The sequence below is a fragment of the Manduca sexta genome, unplaced genomic scaffold (assembly GCF_014839805.1).
Source record: "Manduca sexta isolate Smith_Timp_Sample1 unplaced genomic scaffold, JHU_Msex_v1.0 HiC_scaffold_207, whole genome shotgun sequence".
Taxonomy (NCBI): domain Eukaryota; kingdom Metazoa; phylum Arthropoda; class Insecta; order Lepidoptera; family Sphingidae; genus Manduca; species Manduca sexta.
In genome coordinates this window covers 1-20943 of record NW_023592997.1, presented here as the reverse complement: position 1 = coordinate 20943, position 20943 = coordinate 1, and the positions used below count along the sequence as shown (strand labels likewise).

Sequence of the window (20943 nt, the reverse complement as noted above, 5' to 3'; positions counted from 1 at the left end):
TTTACGTTTTGTTTCGACTTCCCGATTCTCGTTCAACAGCTCTATGTTGTAATTAATATGTGTGGTAATTATTAAAATGGTTGTTGGTATTGATATTTATTTAAAGTCTTATGATTCCCAAACAAGTTGACCTTCATATAAGATGTATTATATTTTGATTACAGAATATGGACTGTTATGCTTTGACTATACAAGAGATATTGAAGATCTATGAAATATCACCTAATGGAACGAAAAAGGACGTGTCGGACAGTTTTCCAGAGCACATGCATCAGATTATGTTCCCGCTGCTTAGTTCCAGGTGTAGATCTAGTTATTTTTAGTAATTTGCATTTGTTGCCAATTATGTCTTATTATTAAGAGTTACAAAAGTTTGACGGGGTTTGTTAAGGTGTAATACACCTCAACATAGGAATTGCATTTTTCCTCTCGTATTTATTTTCTTGTTTTTCATATTACAGGTATACGCTCGCGTATCCATCTCAACCGAAAAAGGCACACCCTCTATTCGGATCGAGTTACGCCACCACGTTTTGGAATGGGCTCACAAGTAAGATCATTCCTTGAAAATAATATAAACATGTGATAATGAATTCATACATAATATGTATGTTGTTGTGTCGTTCTAAGACTTTACTATGCTTACTTTACCAAAATTGGACGCAGAATTTTGTTTTTATATTTTCTTTGCGTTACCAACTCATGACGACTATTGACTAACCGAATTTAATTTCAGTCAGTTTTAGGACTTGTGCTGTGTAACTTAAAATGTTATTGAATAGCATAATTATTGAACGTTGAAATGTGTTTGTCAGTTGGGCGGGGCAGCTGATCCCGCTGATAGAGGCGGAGCGTGCGCGCTGCTGCGCGTGGTGCAGCCGAGCATGCGGCGCGACGCGCGGACGCTGTTCCTGTTCCTGCCCTACGTGCTGCCGCACGTCATGTGCAGCGCCCACGTGCAGTACGTGCAGGACGAGATGATGGCAGTCATAGGTATACCTACACATGCTTGTTTTATTAAGTGCCAGTTGGATTACCGCACCGAGGTTTTCGTACAAACGATTTTTTGTTTGAATTTAAAGTACATATTAACAGTGTTCAGACTTTTTCCTTTACCTGTGTTGTAAGATATCGCTTATTGCTAAATTGCATTGCATATCAAAATTTAAAAAAAATATTTTTCTTTAGGATTGCAAAATATGGATAATGAAATAGCCTCGTCAATAGAAAGAACCAAGTTCAAAATGTTGCGTCACATTAGAATGACACCGACGATCAATTCCGTACAAACTGAAGAAGGCAATCAGGTATTTAATAATATAATAATATCAGCCCTGTATTATATACTTGCCCACTGCTGAGCACGGGCCTCCTCTACTACTGAGAGGGATTAGGCCTTAGTCCACCACGCTGGCCTAGTGCGGATTGGTAGACTTCACACACCCTCGAAATTCCTATAGAGAACTTCTTAGGTATGCAGGTTTCCTCACGATGTTTTCCTTCACCGTTAAAGCAAGCGATAATTCACAAAAGAATAATATAATATTTATATATTTAATAATATAATATTTTTATGTTATTTTTTTATAATGTAGTGATTTCATATAAAATATGTTTTTTTTAGAGCAAATGTAGTAAAACCGTATATACGCTCTTGGATTTCTTGAATAGATGGATTTTAGAATGGTGCCATTCGAAACCTCGCCCATTAGATAACAACAATTACAAGTAAGTGAATAGTAATTTTTTTATTATGCTACTGTATATTCTACAAGTTTGTAAAATATTCTAATTATAGTCAAAATTTTCGTACCTAATAATAATGATTTCCTCCGAACTATTTATGGCTATTTTTTGCAACAGCATTTTTAGAAACATTATTGTTTTAGTTTGCACTTCTCTCCTAATAATTAATTATGTGTTTTTGCAAAGAAATATAGCGTCGTTCTTAGACAAGTTTGATAAGCTAACGATAGCCCGTGGGAATTTCGCTTGCGGGGAGCTGGAACGCGCATTGCAATATTTGGAATTGTATATGGAAGAAAACAAGGATGGAATGCAGGAACAACTACCGTTCTTAGCTGAAATATATGCTCTTTTAGATGAGCCCGACTCTGTAGCAGGTACGAAAAAAAAACATTTTATGATTATCAGCTTTATTACGTAAATAATTGATTTCTTTTCTTCGATTTGCTTTTATAATTTTACTTTTGTATTTATATCTTATCGAATTAGGAATTAGAATAATATTTTGTATTTTTAATCGAGTTAATTTTAAATGTGAAAAACATTAACAGTTTCTTTTGAAATAAATTAAAACCTAATTACCGTACTATTATGTATTTTTTAGGTATTCTGTCTATGAAGAGGTCGGAGCCGTCGCTGAAGGAGTTGATCCTGGCGCAGGTGGTGACGGGGCGGCTGCAGGACGCGGCGCTGTGCTACGAACGACTCGCGCAGGAGGGGCAGCTGGATAAACATAGTTTACAGGTAACACATTTTTTATGTGTATTTTTCTAAAAACAAATCCCCAAAATAATTATCTCCATTCAAGATTTTTTGAGTTTCTCTTCCATTTTATTTTTAATCTTTTTTGCTAACTTAATTGAGTTTGTATGCATAGACTATCCCCAAAATAATGATTTCCAATCAAAAGATTTTTTGAATGGGATGTGTAATGGGATGATGGGATTTGTTTAATCGTTATTACTATAACTAACTACTTTATAAACTTGTATAATGATTGTGATCAATAAGGTCCTAGACATAACGACAAAATGATTGCGACTGATCATATTTTGTCTACCCAGAATAACTGTGTTTTAATTCCAGGGCATGATAGACTGTTACCTCGGCCTCGATCAACCGTTCACAGCGTACCGTTTGCTCAGCGAACATGACAATGAAGATATGATGGAGTTGTCGGCGGAGCCTTTGTGGCGTTTGGGACGGTTTGAGCAGCTAGAAGAGCTTGTCAAAAAACCTGTGGTAAATTATAGGACATTTTAAAATTTCGTATATATTTACGTTTTGACTTATATCTGTAATAAATAGTTCACAGCTTACAACTTGCAAACATGATTCAGTAGACTGCAATAGGTATACGAATATTTATTATTTAATATGTTTTTTTTTTATTTCTATCTTATTTTAATTAAGTACTTGTTCTTTTCGGCAACGCATGGAATAAAATCGCCATCAAAATTAGTACATGAAGGTAATGAAATTACTAGAAACTACTTCTATAATATTCTAAGGATGCCTTGTGAATTGTCCTGAAATAACTTGTTTCAGCCATCGTGCAAAGAAAACTGGGGTTTACTAATGGGACGAATTTTAGTATCGTATCGTAAGAACGATCACGACTCGTTCGTGACGTCATGTAAGGACGCTACTACGAGACTGTTGGCGCAAATGGACGGCGAGAGCAAGGGCGAAAGTGCCTTACGAAGCGGGTATCAAAGTGTACTAGGATTGCATATTATAGCAGAGGCGGAACATGCGGAAGAAGCTCTGAATAAGTATATCTAATTGTTAGATTTTTTAGGACGATTAAGCAATTGTGGACTTTAAGATAATTGCCCACTAAGATTTCATTTGTTGATCGCTTGATTGAGTAAAAGTAACAAGTAATTGTGAAAGTACTGGATTTAACAACGCGCTATTTTGGGTGGATAAAACAACTACAAAATTGTTTAAATACATAGTAGTAACTCAACCGGAAATAAAACGCACGTTTCCTTCGAGGCACTTTTTATGTTATTTAATTCTGTTTACAGATTGAAACGCTTAAAGGATGGACAAGGGATAGAAATAATAAATCAGTTGCTAGACGAGTGGCGTCGGCGGCTCTCCGTAGTGCAGTCAGATGTGAGGACCGTTGAACCTTTGTTAAGGCTTCGAAGGATACTATTGCATCAAACCCAGGTTCTGAAACATTATGAATGAGAACATAGTATAATTATATTTTAAAAAGTCTTCTAAGAGTTTAGGTAGAACTTATTATGAGTGAAGACATTAAGGATTAGGTCTAGAGATATACTACAAAATTGATATAATGAAATCATAGAACAGACAGGGAAATATTCGAGAGTAAGAAGACATAAGCTCACAGATAGATCAAATAAGAAGTATTTTAATTGTGTTGTTAACAGGATTATTAAATATTTATTACATTGTCTGTTCCTTGTGTAATTTTGCTGTTGTGATCTTATTGTACTTTATGTGTTCCCATATTTATATATATTTTTAGGAATTACTTAAACCAACTCACGAGATAACGGCTAACGGATTGAAGACATGTATTGGTGATTTATGGCTACAAAGTGCAAAGCAAGCTCGTAAAGCGGGTATTTTTCATCAGGTATCCTTTTTATATTTTACCTAACATATTTGAATACCAAAAGATCCTCACAGTAATTTATTCAATCTATTTCCGTTCTTAATTATTACGTTGGCAATATGTTTACATTGAACAGCGTATTTCCAAAATTGGTCCTTCGAGCAAGGTTTTTTACAGGCCTACATGTACATACTAAACGCGGAAGAGTATCATCCCGAGGAGTTGTTCATAGAGAAAGCCAAGATGTATTGGGCGCGTGGACAACATGAGCAAGCGTTCACGACATTACGTCGAGGGCTAGACGACGCTTATCCTACTGTAGAACGACTTACTAATGATCAGAGGTAAGAAAATAATTAATATGGAAATTTTAATGCCGAGAGTGAAAAAAAAAACTATAACCATTTTTTTATGTTGTAGATAATTTGTTTTGTTTTATACACATGAATAAGTAAAAAACTATTTGATTTGCTTTATTATCAATATAAATGTTTTTATTTTTACGTGCCTCTGATAATTAAGTTGGTATTTCTATTACAGAAAAATATGCGCGAAAGCGAAACTATTGATCGCTAAATACAACGATGAGACAACAAATGTGGATGTCGATGTTAATATAGGATACTATAAAGAATCTGTTGAAGTTTTCAACCAGTGGGAGAAGAGTTTGGTGAGTTAAATTTATGGTTGTATTATGTAATATAATTGAGCCTATTTTAAACAGGCCTTATTAGGTTGATTGGTTTTTAATTTTAATATGATAATTTTATAAAAATAAAAATTGAGGGACCATGTGGAATAAGTAAACATTTGTTTGAAAAATGATCTGTCCTACAGCTATGTACTTAAATAATGATAAATGTAAGTTTTGGTTGCAATAACATTATTATTAGCCATGCTCTAGTAAAAACTATTAATTAGAACTTTCCTGCAAATACTAACCATTATTTTCGTTAATTTTGTCACTCGTGATATATGTAAGAAAATGTTTGGTCCCAGGTGTGCCTCGGCGCGTACTACGAGAAAGTGAGCAGCGGCGACGCGGCCGCCTCCAGCAACGACATGTGGTCGCGCCGCCTGCACGCGCTCAACAGCTACGGCAAGGCGCTGCAGTACGGGCACAAGTACCTCTACCAGAGCATGCCCAGGATGCTGTCCATATGGTCAGTCTGTACACGTTACGTTATTTTATTTGGAAAACAAACAGTACAGTGAAACTTTAATGTTAATGGCAGTTAGACATACATACACTGATAAAGTTTTCACTGATAATAGTTGAGAATACCGTAATTACAAAATTAAGAGATTATGAGGAATATCGATAATAATTGTTATTATCGATATTCCTCATAATCTCTTATGTTCATTGTTGTTTTAATTTCTAGTATTACCATCATCTTTGTCTTCGACATCATCAACCCTATCACTACCTTCACAATTGTGATCATTAGTACCGTTTAATTTTTGTCATACTGGTCGGCATTATTAAGGAAAGGTAAAAATAGTTAACCTTTAAAATGAATAACATATTTTATTAATTGCAGGCTTGACGTAGAAGTGACATCATCTGATACAAGCGTGCACACAGTGTTGGCTAAGATGACAGAAATCATACAAACATACTCGGAGAGACTGCCGCTCTATCTCTATTTAACGGCGTTCTCTCAGATTGTATCGAGGATTTGTCACCCTGTGAAAGAGGTATTGTTATTAAACATAAGATGGTTTATTACAAAATATTTAATATATTAAGGCGATAAGCATAGTGCAGTTAATATATTGCTTTATAATTTGTATTTGTTGGCAGTGCTGTAAGAAGGATATAGGGCTGTCGTATACAAACTCTCTGGCCGCCTTAACGCCAATTTGTAAGACAGGTCCCTATATAGTTGTCCGATTAGCCTTATTTTGGCCGATAGGAGTCGTAGAACTTGATTTGTAAAAAAATATATCTATTATCATCAGGATTATTTTGTCCAGGTATACCAACAACTGAAGGCGATAATCGTGAAGCTGATCCTGGCGTACCCGCAGCACACGCTGTGGATGATGATGTCGGTGATGAAGTCGAGCTACCCGCAGCGCATCCAGCGCTGCAGCAAGGCGCTCGCCGACCCGCGCCTGCAGCAGCCCGCCATCTGCAAGCTCATCCACCACTTCACCACGCTCGCGGAGAAGCTCATCGAGCTGTGCAACAAGCCCATCGCTGGGAACGCTTCTGTGAGTCCTAAATCGGCATGATGTCTATGTGCTGAAGGAAATCATTGTAAGGATCGGCTATAAATATTTGATGATACTTATGTAATCTTGAAGAAACTGTATTATTGGACCTGGATAGTTTTTATTTATAGCAAAAAATAGGTGAACTAGAAAATGGTTCTTTTTATAATACGTAATTACGTATACGGTCGCTTATAAAATAAAACTCTGCCTCCAATTATCTCATAATTTACAAAACGCAAAGTTTTAGCATAATTTTCAGTGAAACCGGCCCATTAGATGCATATTTGTCTGGTAGCACTAACACCAATGCCGGTCTATTCTGATTAGGAAAAACCCCGGTGTCGATAGCAAGGTGTAGATATCAATATCGACTGTTCAACAAACATGGCTGACAAACGTCCGCTATATGAATGAGCAGATTTACGGGAAGGATACTACGGAAAATTTAAGAATATTTATAGACAATCTAAACACTGGATGTTTGTTTTTATCATATAAGGAAAAAATATACGGCTCTATAACAACGTAGTTGTTACGCAGACGTAAATATCCTTAAGACGCATTGAATTTTAAAAGGAAATATTCTAAAGAATCTGTTACATATTGTTGATTGGTGCGACGTCAAACGCAGGTGACCTTCGAAACTTTTGATTCACATGTCTCTGCTAATCAATTATGAAATTACCCAACGAAATACTTCGTTTGCCTATCTCATTTTCGACCGTCAAATAGGTTGGTGCTAAATGTGGCAGGCGCTTACAATTCATTAACTTCTCATGAAGGAAATCGTTCATAAAAGGGTACGTCATAATTGCTTGATCGAGGTGTAATTCTAAGAATACCATTGTAAAAAACTTGGCATTTAGTTTTATCGGTTTGCAGGCGTAAATTATTATTTTGTATAATAGATAAATATCCATCACCCTTTGTTTCCTTAGTTAGATGTTTGTCCGTGATTTAGTAAGTCTTTCAAATGCTATAAGTCTGCTAGGGACGCTCTTAGCATAGTTTAGTAGCTCTACCGCCAAATAGGAGAAGACAAGCACTTGTAGGTTTTCTGTTTAGAGGACAATTAAGCTAATTTCTATGAATTATAAGACTTACATGATGAGCGCAGTATAATTTCCTGCGAAGCTTTCTTGTCCACAGTTTTGGATGTTGTTCAGTAGGTAAAGTGCTATGTGGTCCGCTTTTTATCAGCTTTAATAGAAAGAGGTTGTTAATAAATGTCCACTCATCCTGGAGCTCACGTAGCTAGACCAGCGAGCAGATCTAGTATTGAAAATTATCGAATTTTCAGACCACCACAGTATCTTCGTTAGTCAGGAGTCTGCCGCGTCTTCTAGAAAGTGACGACTTCAGTCACATCATGATGCCATTCCAAGAGTTCTGTAAGATCGTGCTGCCGTCTAAAGCAGCGAGACAAGAGCGCTTTGACTTCAACATTCCTACACAACCGCCGGTATACATCACCGGTATCAAAGAACATATTAGCATATTACCATCACTGCAAAAACCAAGAAAAGTCACGCTAACAGGTAAATCATATGCGATTACATTATATAAAAATTGCCATTAACTTTAAAATCGTAATGCATCTATTGTCATTTCTTTTGGCAATTTGCAAAGGTATTAAATATCGAATAATTTATAGTACAAAATATTCATATCATAATTTAAAAACTATGTTCGAAGGATCTGATGGCAAGATCTATATAATAATGCTGAAACCGCGCGACGATCTACGCAAAGACTACCGCCTGATGGAGTTCAACGGCGTCGTGAACCGATTCCTCCAAGACGCGCCCGAGACGCGCCGGCGCAGACTCTACATCCGCACCTACAGCGTGCTGCCGCTCAACGAGGAGTGCGGCCTCATCGAGTGGGTGCCCAACCTCGTGGGACTGAGGCCCACGTTGATGCACATTTATAAACAGAAAGGTACACAATAATTGTATTAGTTCTGTAGATTATTAGGTATTGTTTTGCTTTGCCAGGACATAAATTTATTCCGAGATTTCTTTATGTATTTTTCTGAGATATAATGTAAATAAATAGATGACAAAATATCTTCAAGTATGGTGATTCAGGATTGGTTCTATCAGCGTATTAATTTCATCAACATTTTTGTACCGGTTTCGATCTTATTATATTTATTTAAGTAACATTATGTGGATGTCAGAGAATAGAAAGAATTGTAAATGATGTACCTAATTTCTATGACCCGAAAGAGCTTTAAGGATTCATAAAACTATTCTTTTAAAATATAACTTCCTCTGATAGGCATTCATACGACTAATCGAGAGCTGAAAGAGCTAATGTGCGCAAGCAAAGATCCTGTGGAGAAAAAGAGACGGATATATGAGGATCAACTCCTGCCTCGACACCCTCCCGTGCTGCAGGAGTGGTTCCGACGAGTGTTCTCCGATCCTTATGGATGGTAATGTGATTTATACTAGCGAAAACTATCAAAAACAGAAGAGTAATTTAGTACCACTTGGTGAATGTAAACTATTTTTCGAAGACTTTTCTTAATAGACCTAATACTCAAGATACTCCGCCGCGTCTATCTGAACGCGAGAAATTGTAACACTACGAAATTGTTACGTTGGGAAAATATATAACTAGATTTTTATTACGGAAAAAAACGTGTTTTCAATAAATTAAAATTAGTACATCTAGAAAAACATTTCATTTTCAATATATTGTATCATTTAATATTTTCCAAATTGTAAGCTGTATGACATGCAGTAACTTTTATGCTTCGCACTTTTTAATTGTCTATTAATTTAACATTGAATTAATTTAGGTATCAAGCCAGATCAGCGTATATTAGAACGGCAGCTGTTATGTCAATGGTTGGATATATTTTGGGTAAGTTTTATTTTTAATTTTAATTATATCTATCTATACTATTATATAAAGCTGAGGAGTTTGTTTGTTTGTTTGAACGCGCTAATCTCAGGAACTACCGGTCCAAATTTAAAAATTCTTTTTGCGTTGGATAGCCCTTTGTTCGTGGAGTGCTATAGGTTATATATCATCACGCTATACCCAATAGGAGCGGAGCAGTAATGACTAATCTCAGGAACTACCGGTCCAAACTGAAAAATTCTTCTTGCGTTGGATAGCCCTTTGTTCGTGGAGTGCTATAGGCTATATATCATCACGCTATGACCAATAGGAGCGGAGCAGTAATGGCTAATCTCAGGAACTACCGGTTCGAACTGAAAATTTCTTTTTGTGTTGGATAGCTCTTTATTCGTGTAGTGCTACAGGCTACATATCATCACGCTATGACCAATAGGAGCGGAGCAGTAATGGCTAATCTCAGGAACTACCGGTCCAAACTGAAAAAATATTTTTGTGTGGGATAGCCCTTTGTTCGTGGAGTGCTATAAGCTATATATCATCACGCTATGACCAATAGGAGCGGAGCAGTAATGGCTAATCTCAGGAACTATCAGATCGAACTGAAAAAATATTTTTGTGTTGGATAGCACTTTGTTTTTGAAATGCTATAGGCTATATATCATCAAGTTATGACCAATAGGAGCGAAGCAGTAATGAAACATGTTGCAAAAACGGGGAAAATTTATTAGTTTTGAGAGCTTCCGTTGCGTGCGCTGCGTAAACGGTTAAAGTTATGCAACAATGATGTATGACGGGATTGTTCCTCTTAAAAAGTTCTACAAAAATATATTATAAAACAAAGTCCCCGCTGCATCCGACTGCCTGAACGTGTTAAACTCAAAAACTATCCAACGTATTAAGATGAAATTTGGTATGGAGACAGTTTGAGACCCTGGGAAGAACATAGGCTCCCGGGAAAATATATAGCGTGACTTTTATAACGGAATACTTTAGCCCGAAAAACTTTGTAACGCGGACGGAGCCGCGGGCAAAAGCTAGTCGTTAATAATCTTGTATTATATTATCATCAAATAAACGCTATAATATATTTCTATATAGGTTTAGGAGACTCGTCACGGTGAGAACATATCTTTTGACTCGACGAACGTGAGACACCGTGCATGTGGACTTCAATTGTTTGTTCAATAGAGGGGAGGCGTTTGAATGGCCTGAAAGGGTCCCGTTCCGTTTGACGCATAATATGCAGGCGGCGATGGGGCCGCTCAAACACGAGGGGATGTACAGGTAATTAAAAGTATTTTTGTTTGACCTAGTAACATCTTTAGTCTTTTTCTTTCCTTTTGCTCTACTTCAAAGTGGGGTTGGCGTAGCACACTTTTTCATGTATGTTTTATAATGTTTTTCATTTAGCTATACGAACGGCTGGCTGTGTGACGCCGATCCTTAGTCTTTGTAATTTTATCAAACAGTAAGAATGTATGTTAGGTCTTAACTTTTAACGTAATTGTAGAGATGATCGAATGTGTGGAAAGTTGTTGTGTGTTGATTGATTGATTGAAGATTTGACTCCAATTTTTTGTATGCCGAGTTTTTATATTTTTTAGTAGCAACGGATTTTTACCAATATTGAATAGGAACTTTCATTTCGGATATTACCTGTTTATTAAATTGAAAAATTGTAGTGTGCTGCTCCTTGTGATGTTTTGTAATTAAAAATGATGTTGCAATTATTTATAGGCAGGTAGGTCTCATTATCAAGTAGGCTTACTGGTCTCGCCTAGCATAGTAAAAAAAACATCACGAGATATATAAATATTAAGAACGTTTATTCCCGATTTCAATAAACGGCCCCAATCTTAATCTTCGAAAACAGCAATCATGAATGTTTTTTGAAATCGGCGGTTATTTGAAAAAAAAAATGTTTACGCGTCGCATGGTGTCAGGAAAAGCTGCGAGGCGGTGATGCGCGTGCTGCGGTCGCAGACGGCGGCGCTGATGTCGGTGGTGGGTCCGTTCGTGTACGACCCGCTCGTGGCGTGGGGCCGCGCGCGCGACCGCGCCGCCGCGCCGCCGCCCGAGCGCACCAACGAGCAGGCGCTGCTGCACCTCGCGCACATCCGACAGCGCCTCAACGGGATGGTATGTGGCGTCGTTGTATAGCGTGCGCGGTCGCAGACGGCGGCGCTGATGTCGGTGGTGGGTCCGTTCGTGTACGACCCGCTCGTGGCGTGGGGCCGCGCGCGCGACCGCGCCGCCGCGCCGCTCGCACCGAGCGCACCAACGAGCAGGCGCTGCTGCACCTCGCGCACATCCGACAGCGCCTCAACGGGATGGTATGTGGCGTCGTTGTATAGCGTGCGCGGTCGCAGACGGCGGCGCTGATGTCGGTGGTGGGTCCGTTCGTGTACGACCCGCTCGTGGCGTGGGGCCGCGCGCGCGACCGCGCCGCCGCGCCGCCGCCCGAAAAACGCACCCAACGAGCAGGCGCTGCTGCACCTCGCGCACATCCGACAGCGCCTCAACGGGATGGTATGTGGCGTCGTTGTATAGCGTGCGCGGTCGCAGACGGCGGCGCTGATGTCGGTGGTGGGTCCGTTCGTGTACGACCCGCTCGTGGCGTGGGGCCGCGCGCGCGACCGCGCCGCCGCGCCGCCGCCCGAGCGCACCAACGAGCAGGCGCTGCTGCACCTCGCGCACATCCGACAGCGCCTCAACGGGATGGTATGTGGCGTCGTTGTATAGCGTGCGCGGTCGCAGACGGCGGCGCTGATGTCGGTGGTGGGTCCGTTCGTGTACGACCCGCTCGTGGCGTGGGGCCGCGCGCGCGACCGCGCCGCCGCGCCGCCGCCCGAGCGCACCAACGAGCAGGCGCTGCTGCACCTCGCGCACATCCGACAGCGCCTCAACGGGATGGTATGTGGCGTCGTTGTATAGCGTGCGCGGTCGCAGACGGCGGCGCTGATGTCGGTGGTGGGTCCGTTCTAGTGTACGACCCGCTCGTGGCGTGGGGCCGCGCGCGCGACCGCGCCGCCGCGCCGCCGCCCGAGCGCACCAACGAGCAGGCGCTGCTGCACCTCGCGCACATCCGACAGCGCCTCAACGGGATGGTATGTGGCGTCGTTGTATAGCGTGCGCGGTCGCAGACGGCGGCGCTGATGTCGGTGGTGGGTCCGTTCGTGTACGACCCGCTCGTGGCGTGGGGCCGCGCGCGCGACCGCGCCGCCGCGCCGCCGCCCGAGCGCACCAACGAGCAGGCGCTGCTGCACCTCGCGCACATCCGACAGCGCCTCAACGGGATGGTATGTGGCGTCGTTGTATAGCGTGCGCGGTCGCAGACGGCGGCGCTGATGTCGGTGGTGGGTCCGTTCGTGTACGACCCGCTCGTGGCGTGGGGCCGCGCGCGCGACCGCGCCGCCGCGCCGCCGCCCGAGCGCACCAACGAGCAGGCGCTGCTGCACCTCGCGCACATCCGACAGCGCCTCAACGGGATGGTATGTGGCGTCGTTGTATAGCGTGCGCGGTCGCAGACGGCGGCGCTGATGTCGGTGGTGGGTCCGTTCGTGTACGACCCGCTCGTGGCGTGGGGCCGCGCGCGCGACCGCGCCGCCGCGCCGCCGCCCGAGCGCACCAACGAGCAGGCGCTGCTGCACCTCGCGCACATCCGACAGCGCCTCAACGGGATGGTATGTGGCGTCGTTGTATAGCGTGCGCGGTCGCAGACGGCGGCGCTGATGTCGGTGGTGGGTCCGTTCGTGTACGACCCGCTCGTGGCGTGGGGCCGCGCGCGCGACCGCGCCGCCGCGCCGCCGCCCGAGCGCACCAACGAGCAGGCGCTGCTGCACCTCGCGCACATCCGACAGCGCCTCAACGGGATGGTATGTGGCGTCGTTGTATAGCGTGCGCGGTCGCAGACGGCGGCGCTGATGTCGGTGGTGGGTCCGTTCGTGTACGACCCGCTCGTGGCGTGGGCCGCGCGCGCGACCGCGCCGCCGCGCCGCCGCCCGAGCGCACCAACGAGCAGGCGCTGCTGCACCTCGCGCACATCCGACAGCGCCTCAACGGGATGGTATGTGGCGTCGTTGTATAGCGTGCGCGGTCGCAGACGGCGGCGCTGATGTCGGTGGTGGGTCCGTTCGTGTACGACCCGCTCGTGGCGTGGGGCCGCGCGCGCGACCGCGCCGCCGCGCCGCCGCCCGAGCGCACCAACGAGCAGGCGCTGCTGCACCTCGCGCACATCCGACAGCGCCTCAACGGGATGGTATGTGGCGTCGTTGTATAGCGTGCGCGGTCGCAGACGGCGGCGCTGATGTCGGTGGTGGGTCCGTTCGTGTACGACCCGCTCGTGGCGTGGGCCGCGCGCGCGACCGCGCCGCCGCGCCGCCGCCCGAGCGCACCAACGAGCAGGCGCTGCTGCACCTCGCGCACATCCGACAGCGCCTCAACGGGATGGTATGTGGCGTCGTTGTATAGCGTGCGCGGTCGCAGACGGCGGCGCTGATGTCGGTGGTGGGTCCGTTCGTGTACGACCCGCTCGTGGCGTGGGGCGCGCGCGCGACCGCGCCGCCGCGCCGCCGCCCGAGCGCACCAACGAGCAGGCGCTGCTGCACCTCGCGCACATCCGACAGCGCCTCAACGGGATGGTATGTGGCGTCGTTGTATAGCGTGCAGTGGCGAGGAGTTCTAATAACCCCATTCCTTGCAATTAAACTAATTTTCGGATTTTATCGCGGTTTTAATATTTTATTTTCTCCCGACGTTTCGAAGACTTTGCAGCCTTCATGGTCACGGGGGGGACTGAGGTGTTGTTCATCCGTAAATTCAAAGTTACAATCACCTAGATAGAGAATAGAAAAATGAGATTTTTTTCGCGAAGTACATTAAGGCTTAAACTATGATATCTCAAGAAAAATATGACAATTCACTGATAACTTTATACAACAATCAAAAAAGCTGTGTGCGCTTCTCAAAAAGGCCTTGACTCGTGAAGGATTTGAACCTCCGCCCTTCGATGTTCAAGCTTTAGTTTATATCGATGCTCTCACCTACTGAGCTAACGAGTCTTGTGTTCGGTTCAACCAATGTGAGGAGCCATTCGTTTGACATGATGTCATGCTGCGTCTCTATATTTCGGGGAAATTGGGCTACATTCCAACTGCAATTTCGGGTGCATTATCACAGAAATGTCTAGGATTTAATAATAAGCATTAATATAGCAATAAGCAAGCACTGGAAACTAGATATAAGAGAAAATAAAATAGGCTCAGAAACATTTATTAGACCTACACTGTCTCCACTCGACCTTAAGTTTTAAATATATTAACCGCAATAAGTAGCAGATTGATTCTTTCATATGTATTAAATAATCAATTACTAATATTTTTTCGTTTGGTTTTATTTATTAGATTTTATTTATGGAATGTGGGCGCTTTTCCGTTCCTATAATATTTAAACCATGTACTTCCGTATCATGAAATTCCAATAATCGTAATTGCAACGTATTTCCATTGTGTTGTATTCTCGTGCAGTTCCTTAATTGGAAACTGCTATTATATATAAATGTTCTAGCCTTGATTACTATTATATTGTATTATTTATTGTTTTTTTTTTAATATTCAAAATTTACTAATTATAATATCTTTGACTTTGAAAATCACGCGATAACAATGATGCAGCAAAGTTAAAAGAATAATTATAATTTGTCACATCGTGGAATTTCTTTTCAAATTATAATATGTTACATACACATAATCTCCAATGTTTTCTTTAGAAATCAAGAAGACAAATGTCAAACAATTGTTATGTGAACCTTGACAATAACAATAATTAAAACAATTCAAACAAAGATACGTTAAAGACTTTGTTATGTTTTGTTTTATTTTTTATGTATGTACTATACCGACCGCAGCAGGAGACTGATGTCACCATTCACCGACCACAAACGACACTTCTGGCTACATTGCCTTTATGCAAAGTGACTGAGTTTGTATGTATGCTTTTAAGCGGAGGTCTCATGATTTTTCATGATTAAATTTAATTTCGTTTAAAAAGACAAATACAGCGGCATTGTCGACTGCAGTTGGACAGCATGATTTACCCGGTTTAGGGTTGCGATGACTTCCCGCAGCGAAATAGTCGGGACCATGGGCATTTGTTTTATTGACGGCCGCAATATTTAACTTTATAAATCCGTGGCAACCTTAACTTAGCTTATACATCTGGACATGTAGCTACGATGCTTTCTATTACTGTTAATGCTAATACAAAACAAAAAATAATGTGTAGGAATGACATATGCCAACGATAAGTCTATCGCTAGGATAAGTCATTCCCATACATAAAGTTATCTTTAGCGATTGTGGAAAGGCATTTTAGCTACGGCCATTGCTTGCCATGCAGTCAGGTTTGGAATCTATTTTATTTTTCCGCAGGTAAGAACAAAGAACAAGCAACTATCGCTCTCTCTGTCGCCTGAAGGGCAAGTAGAGCATCTCATAGTGGAAGCGACGAGTATCCACAACCTCTGCCAGATGTACTTCGGTTGGGGACCGTTTTTGTAAAGCACCTTTTATACTTTTTTATTGCTGTGATAATAAAATACATGTTAAGATCATGCGTTTTTCTTTTCCTTTAAATTTTATGTGAAAAATCTTTACATATTACAACTCGCAATACGGTAGAAAATTGATGTCCATATTTAGTATGCATTTGGTGCCTACTTGCCTGTGCTAAATTCGTCGAATCCAATGCGTCCGTGTTTGTAGTAGTTTAGAATTGAGGAAAAATTTAATTGGGTGAACGTGAAATGTGAACTGACACGGTGTCATGCGTACAGCTATCTTGGTGGCGTAGTTCTAATAGGTATGTGTGCGACAACTTCGCTGAGGTCCTGGTTTTGCATCCTGGGTTAGGCAAAAAATAGTTTTGGTTGGGATTTTCCATCTTAAAAATGACTCAGTCGCAGCTCGGAATCAGGAAGTTAGCACAGTGAGAAACCCGTGCCACGGAAAGCATGTAAAGCTGTTGGTCATGCGCCTGATGTCTCCGGTCATGTCGGATTGCTGTCTCACCGGACTATTCGAGTGAAGGAACAGAGTGCACCTGTGTATTGCGCATACACTTGTGCACTACAATACCTATCTCCAGCGAACCTGGCTGATGTTTGTTAAGATACGCCATGGCCGAAATTCGGCTAGGAGGGATTCGTTTTTTTTCATAAGTACAATACTAGCTATAGATTTTAAATTTTACGGATGCACATGGCTCTTAGTTGTCAAATTGTATGTTTATACGTATGAGTGCGTGCGCCGATACCTACACCATCGATATAATAATAAAACGGTTTGACAATATTTGATCCGAACGAATAATTATTATAATAATATATACATTTATTACTGGCTGCATGCAGTTACTTCCTTGCCATGGCATTGGCCGCATTTAATATGCGTAACAAATTTTAAAAATGCTCTATATGTGGGTCTCCGTTTCCTTCCTTATACAAAGAAGTTGCAACAACCTTTGCGTTATCAAGTTTTATTGACATTTTGTGCTGACAGGCTACGGATGAGATGCCAGCGATGACTCCTTACAATACATGTACATCCGACAGGACCTTAGATATCTTTTATGATTAATCTATCATCATAGGTTTATACTTATTAAGAATAAACCTATGATAGAATTTATCGTAGATTATAAGTAGACAATTTATTTAGATGTAGAATGTACTCTGCGAGAATGATTACACTTTGACGCCTCTAGAGAGAGGGTTAGGCTTGGCTAGGGGCTTGTGTGCTGTTGCTCCCAGAATATGAACTTGGATTGTAGAAACTTATTGTACCTAAATAATATCAAACCTATAATTCTTATACTAAAGATAATTTTAGATACGATTACGGAGACGTGTTATGTTTTTGTCTTGCTTGCTTTTAAGAATTGCGCAAAAAGTTAAGGGAAACGATTGTGCGAAACAACTTTAATTGCGATTCTCTTTTATTCAACTAGTTATTGCAACTACAATCTGCATTACCGGTAGTTTTACCTTGGCCCTGTCACTAAATATTGCTATCGCTTTGTGTAAAACTGTTTTCCTCAATTAACTTTTTAAATTGTGATTTAAGAGTATTTAACTACCGGGATATTTCTTATAGAAATGAGATTTATTTTGTATAATAAATCTTTAAGGATAAATATTTATCCCCATTTCTGAAGTGAGTGAAAATCTGGTGTTTGGTCGTTGGGAAAATAAAGCAAAGTTTGAAATAAAATAAACCTAACCAGAATTTAGTTTATATTTTGACTTGTCAAACATATTGCGCGTAGCTTTGTAAAACGGAAATTAATTAAAATTTCGTATCCATTATTTTTTTATTGGTAACTAAAATGCATTACCTGTTTAATGTGGGGACTCCAGAACGCGTGACCAATAGTAAAGTAAAGCCGAAGTAAAGCCTACGGATCCCTTCGAAAGTGTTTGGATATTATTCTTGTGAAAATCCCAGCCAGGTAAGAGACTTTTATAGTCACAATGTCTTATCACTCCGCCAAATAGCCTCAAACCATTCAAGCATAAAATTTTAGGCAATGTTCCAAGAGTTTGAATCGTGGACAAACCATAATTTGATATTTGACCCACAACCCGCTGTTGCATAAACGGTCTGTTTGGACTAATAATGGGTCAGTACTCAGAGGATTGTTTATACATTCAATTAATGCTATTGATCTCAAAATTAGTTCGTGCGGATTTGCAGTAGGTAAACCAAAATTAACTGTAAACCCTTCAACGTTAAATGTTCACGCACATTGTTTTGCTGTTGCAGATGGAACTTGGGAATAAACTTTTAGACAAATCTGTTATTTACACTTATCTTTTGTGTTTATAATAATAATAGTTACAGCGAATATAATTTATTTACTAATATAATTGAAAATAGAATGGTACGCCACAGCAAAATGGCACCCACCGTACCCTACTATTGTCTGTTTTCTATTGTGTTACGATTCGCGGTTGATTAATTTTTGTCTATGCAGTAATGTTTATTGCATGTACTGGTAATTTCATGATTACAATAATAATTCGCGGTCACACCATCAGCCTTCATTGAACAATAGGAAATGAGTTTAACCAATTCTGTTTTGATTCTATTTATATAAAGCGAATTACTATCTACTTATACGGAAGTATTAGGAAACAACTATCCTCCTAATAGTAAAGTTAGTATACATACACACCCGCGCTTTTATTTCTGAAGGGGTAGGCAGAGGCGCACCTGGTGCACTTACTTTCTGCCGTGTATATTCCGTCATATGATGTGATAGGGGCACAAATTCTATACTCCGGGCTGATACGCAGTGGAAAAACCCAATATCAATTTACTCGACCCGGGGATCGAACCCGAGATCTCATCACTGCAGCCCTACTGTGAGTAATACAACTAATAACCCACCGAGGAAGTTAGTAAATAAGGATTCAAAAATATTGACGTCACACAGGTGCTTAGGCAGACGTTGGCAGTCACTTTTTTGTGATGGTGTGACATCAAGTCCAACTAGTAAATAAACTTTAGTATCCACTTGCTAAGGTATAATAGGATGTACAAATATCTTCATTATTACTTTTTTTGTGATATAGGTAAGCTACGTACCTACCTAAATACATAAAAGAACCCACGAGATTGTGACAAATCGTTTCTGAATCCATACTAAGATCTTTAAGGTATTAACAATTAAGTCGTACACTCGATTTAAGAATACCGAGAGTCAAAATAATGGATGTCCGATGCACACAACATATACATTACACTTACATTAATCGTTTTATTTGAGAATCGAACACGCGGCCTCTAGTTACCTACGCTGTCTCTTTTATATTTTTATCGCCACAAGAAACTTTTATTTATTTACCTACTTATTAAAAAGGGTCAATTTCCATTTCGAATAAGTTGTCTAATAATGCATTTGGTGGCACATAGGCACCGTCGTTTTATGAAATATGAATGTGTTTTCAAAATTTTATCAAATTAATCCGGCTAAAATGCCAAAATAAAATTAAAGGAATTGCCTAAAATAATATTGTATCGTCAATGTAATTTTTAAAACTGAAAGCTTGTTAGGCACAATAGATTTTTTTTTAACATAATGATGTTTAAGGATGAATACGTTGTTACGCACATCATTATTTTACATCTTAAAGATGAAAGGCTTATGTAAGGAACGCTAAAGTGAGCATGTTATAATGAGTTGGAGATTTGATGTAAAACGACTCTTATTTCTTAAAAAAATATAATATTATTCTGCTTCGTATTGTGTTGAAATATCTGCATGACGTGATATAAGCTATTCTATTGATGATCTTTGTTGACAGTATCATAGAAACTAAAGTCGGGTAGGTACTTAGAAATAATAGTTGTACATAAAAGAGGAAGCAAATTAAATTATTTTAAAGTGATGTTTTGCATAAAATGCGTCCACTATTTGACGAGAAGTAATCTCGAGTTGTCCACTGTGAAGGCAATATTATGTTAGTAGAAGAGTTGTTATGTAGGTACTTAAAGTTAAGGGGTTGTTCCGTTAAAGTCTTAGTTAAATCGGGGGGTTAGCATGCACTGTCTGGTGGGCGGTCGTTACGTTAGTTTTCTTAGTTTTTGAGTTATAATAATAGGTTTCTGATATAAATTCTGACGTGCCGATCTCATGAACAGTCGATTATTAGTAGTAATAGTTATTTATTATTTGGAATGTCCCATCCATATGGTCGTTCTGCAACATAGACATAAAAGATGAAACCTAGCCCTTTGGAGGGTTCTCCAGAGATAAAAAGTGCGTTCGTAATGTGGACATCTTGATGAATGTTGTTTTAAACGTTAAATGCATAAAAGAATTACGTGACTTCAAAGTTGCAATCAGACACCTTTATGGCACATTTTTAACGGCAAAAAATTAAAGCAAACGTAAATAGATAAATAAATAAATGTAATATGTAGGTAATAATACGTTATCACAATATTTAAACTTCAACATATTTTATGAAAATCATTTGGACCAGTTATCGCCTTCAACGTTACGTAACTATAGCCTAATAAATAATAAATATTAGAGGTCGTCCATTGTGAATTCTCGAAGCGTTTCAGATGACCCTTTCCCCTAGGATTGTCCTCGACGTGGACCATTTATTAACGTCAGTCGCTGTAACGTCTCGATACTGATTCGTATCACTTCGTACATTTACGCGTGTACGATATTTAATGATTTATTACAATAACCTATGTTATTGTAAATCGTGAATAACATAATAATGTCTATCGCAATTTAAAATTAACTATATATTTTGATTAACTTATCAGCAGTTACATACTGGTGGTAGGTCTCTCATATGTGAGAGTCCGCTTGGTGGAGTACCACCGCAATGTCTATCACTGCCGTCAAGCAGGAGTGTGTAGTCACTGTTATGTTCCGGTTAGAAGGACATTGTAGCCAGTGTAACTACTGGACATAATAAGACTTAA

The 20943-nt window shown here is 40.7% G+C and overlaps 1 protein-coding gene across 1 annotated transcript; it reads left to right on the top strand.

Annotated features, from left to right (window-relative positions):
* Nucleotides 1-164: 164 nt before the first annotated feature.
* LOC115446330 (serine/threonine-protein kinase ATR) lies at nucleotides 165-16049 on the top strand (the record flags this gene model as incomplete). Its single annotated transcript, XM_037445753.1, is given in 27 exon segments — nucleotides 165-301; nucleotides 462-532; nucleotides 535-550; nucleotides 816-859; nucleotides 862-993; nucleotides 1189-1307; nucleotides 1625-1728; nucleotides 1933-2123; nucleotides 2351-2490; nucleotides 2833-2988; nucleotides 3295-3521; nucleotides 3780-3927; nucleotides 4253-4363; nucleotides 4520-4686; nucleotides 4883-5012; nucleotides 5342-5505; nucleotides 5887-6043; nucleotides 6323-6562; nucleotides 7866-8103; nucleotides 8261-8506; nucleotides 8849-9005; nucleotides 9375-9439; nucleotides 10538-10548; nucleotides 10550-10588; nucleotides 10590-10723; nucleotides 11383-11578; nucleotides 15868-16049. Coding segments are annotated over 27 exon segments (3669 nt in total), but the record flags the coding sequence as incomplete, so codon positions are not given.
* Between the last annotated feature and the right edge of the window lie 4894 nt (nucleotides 16050-20943).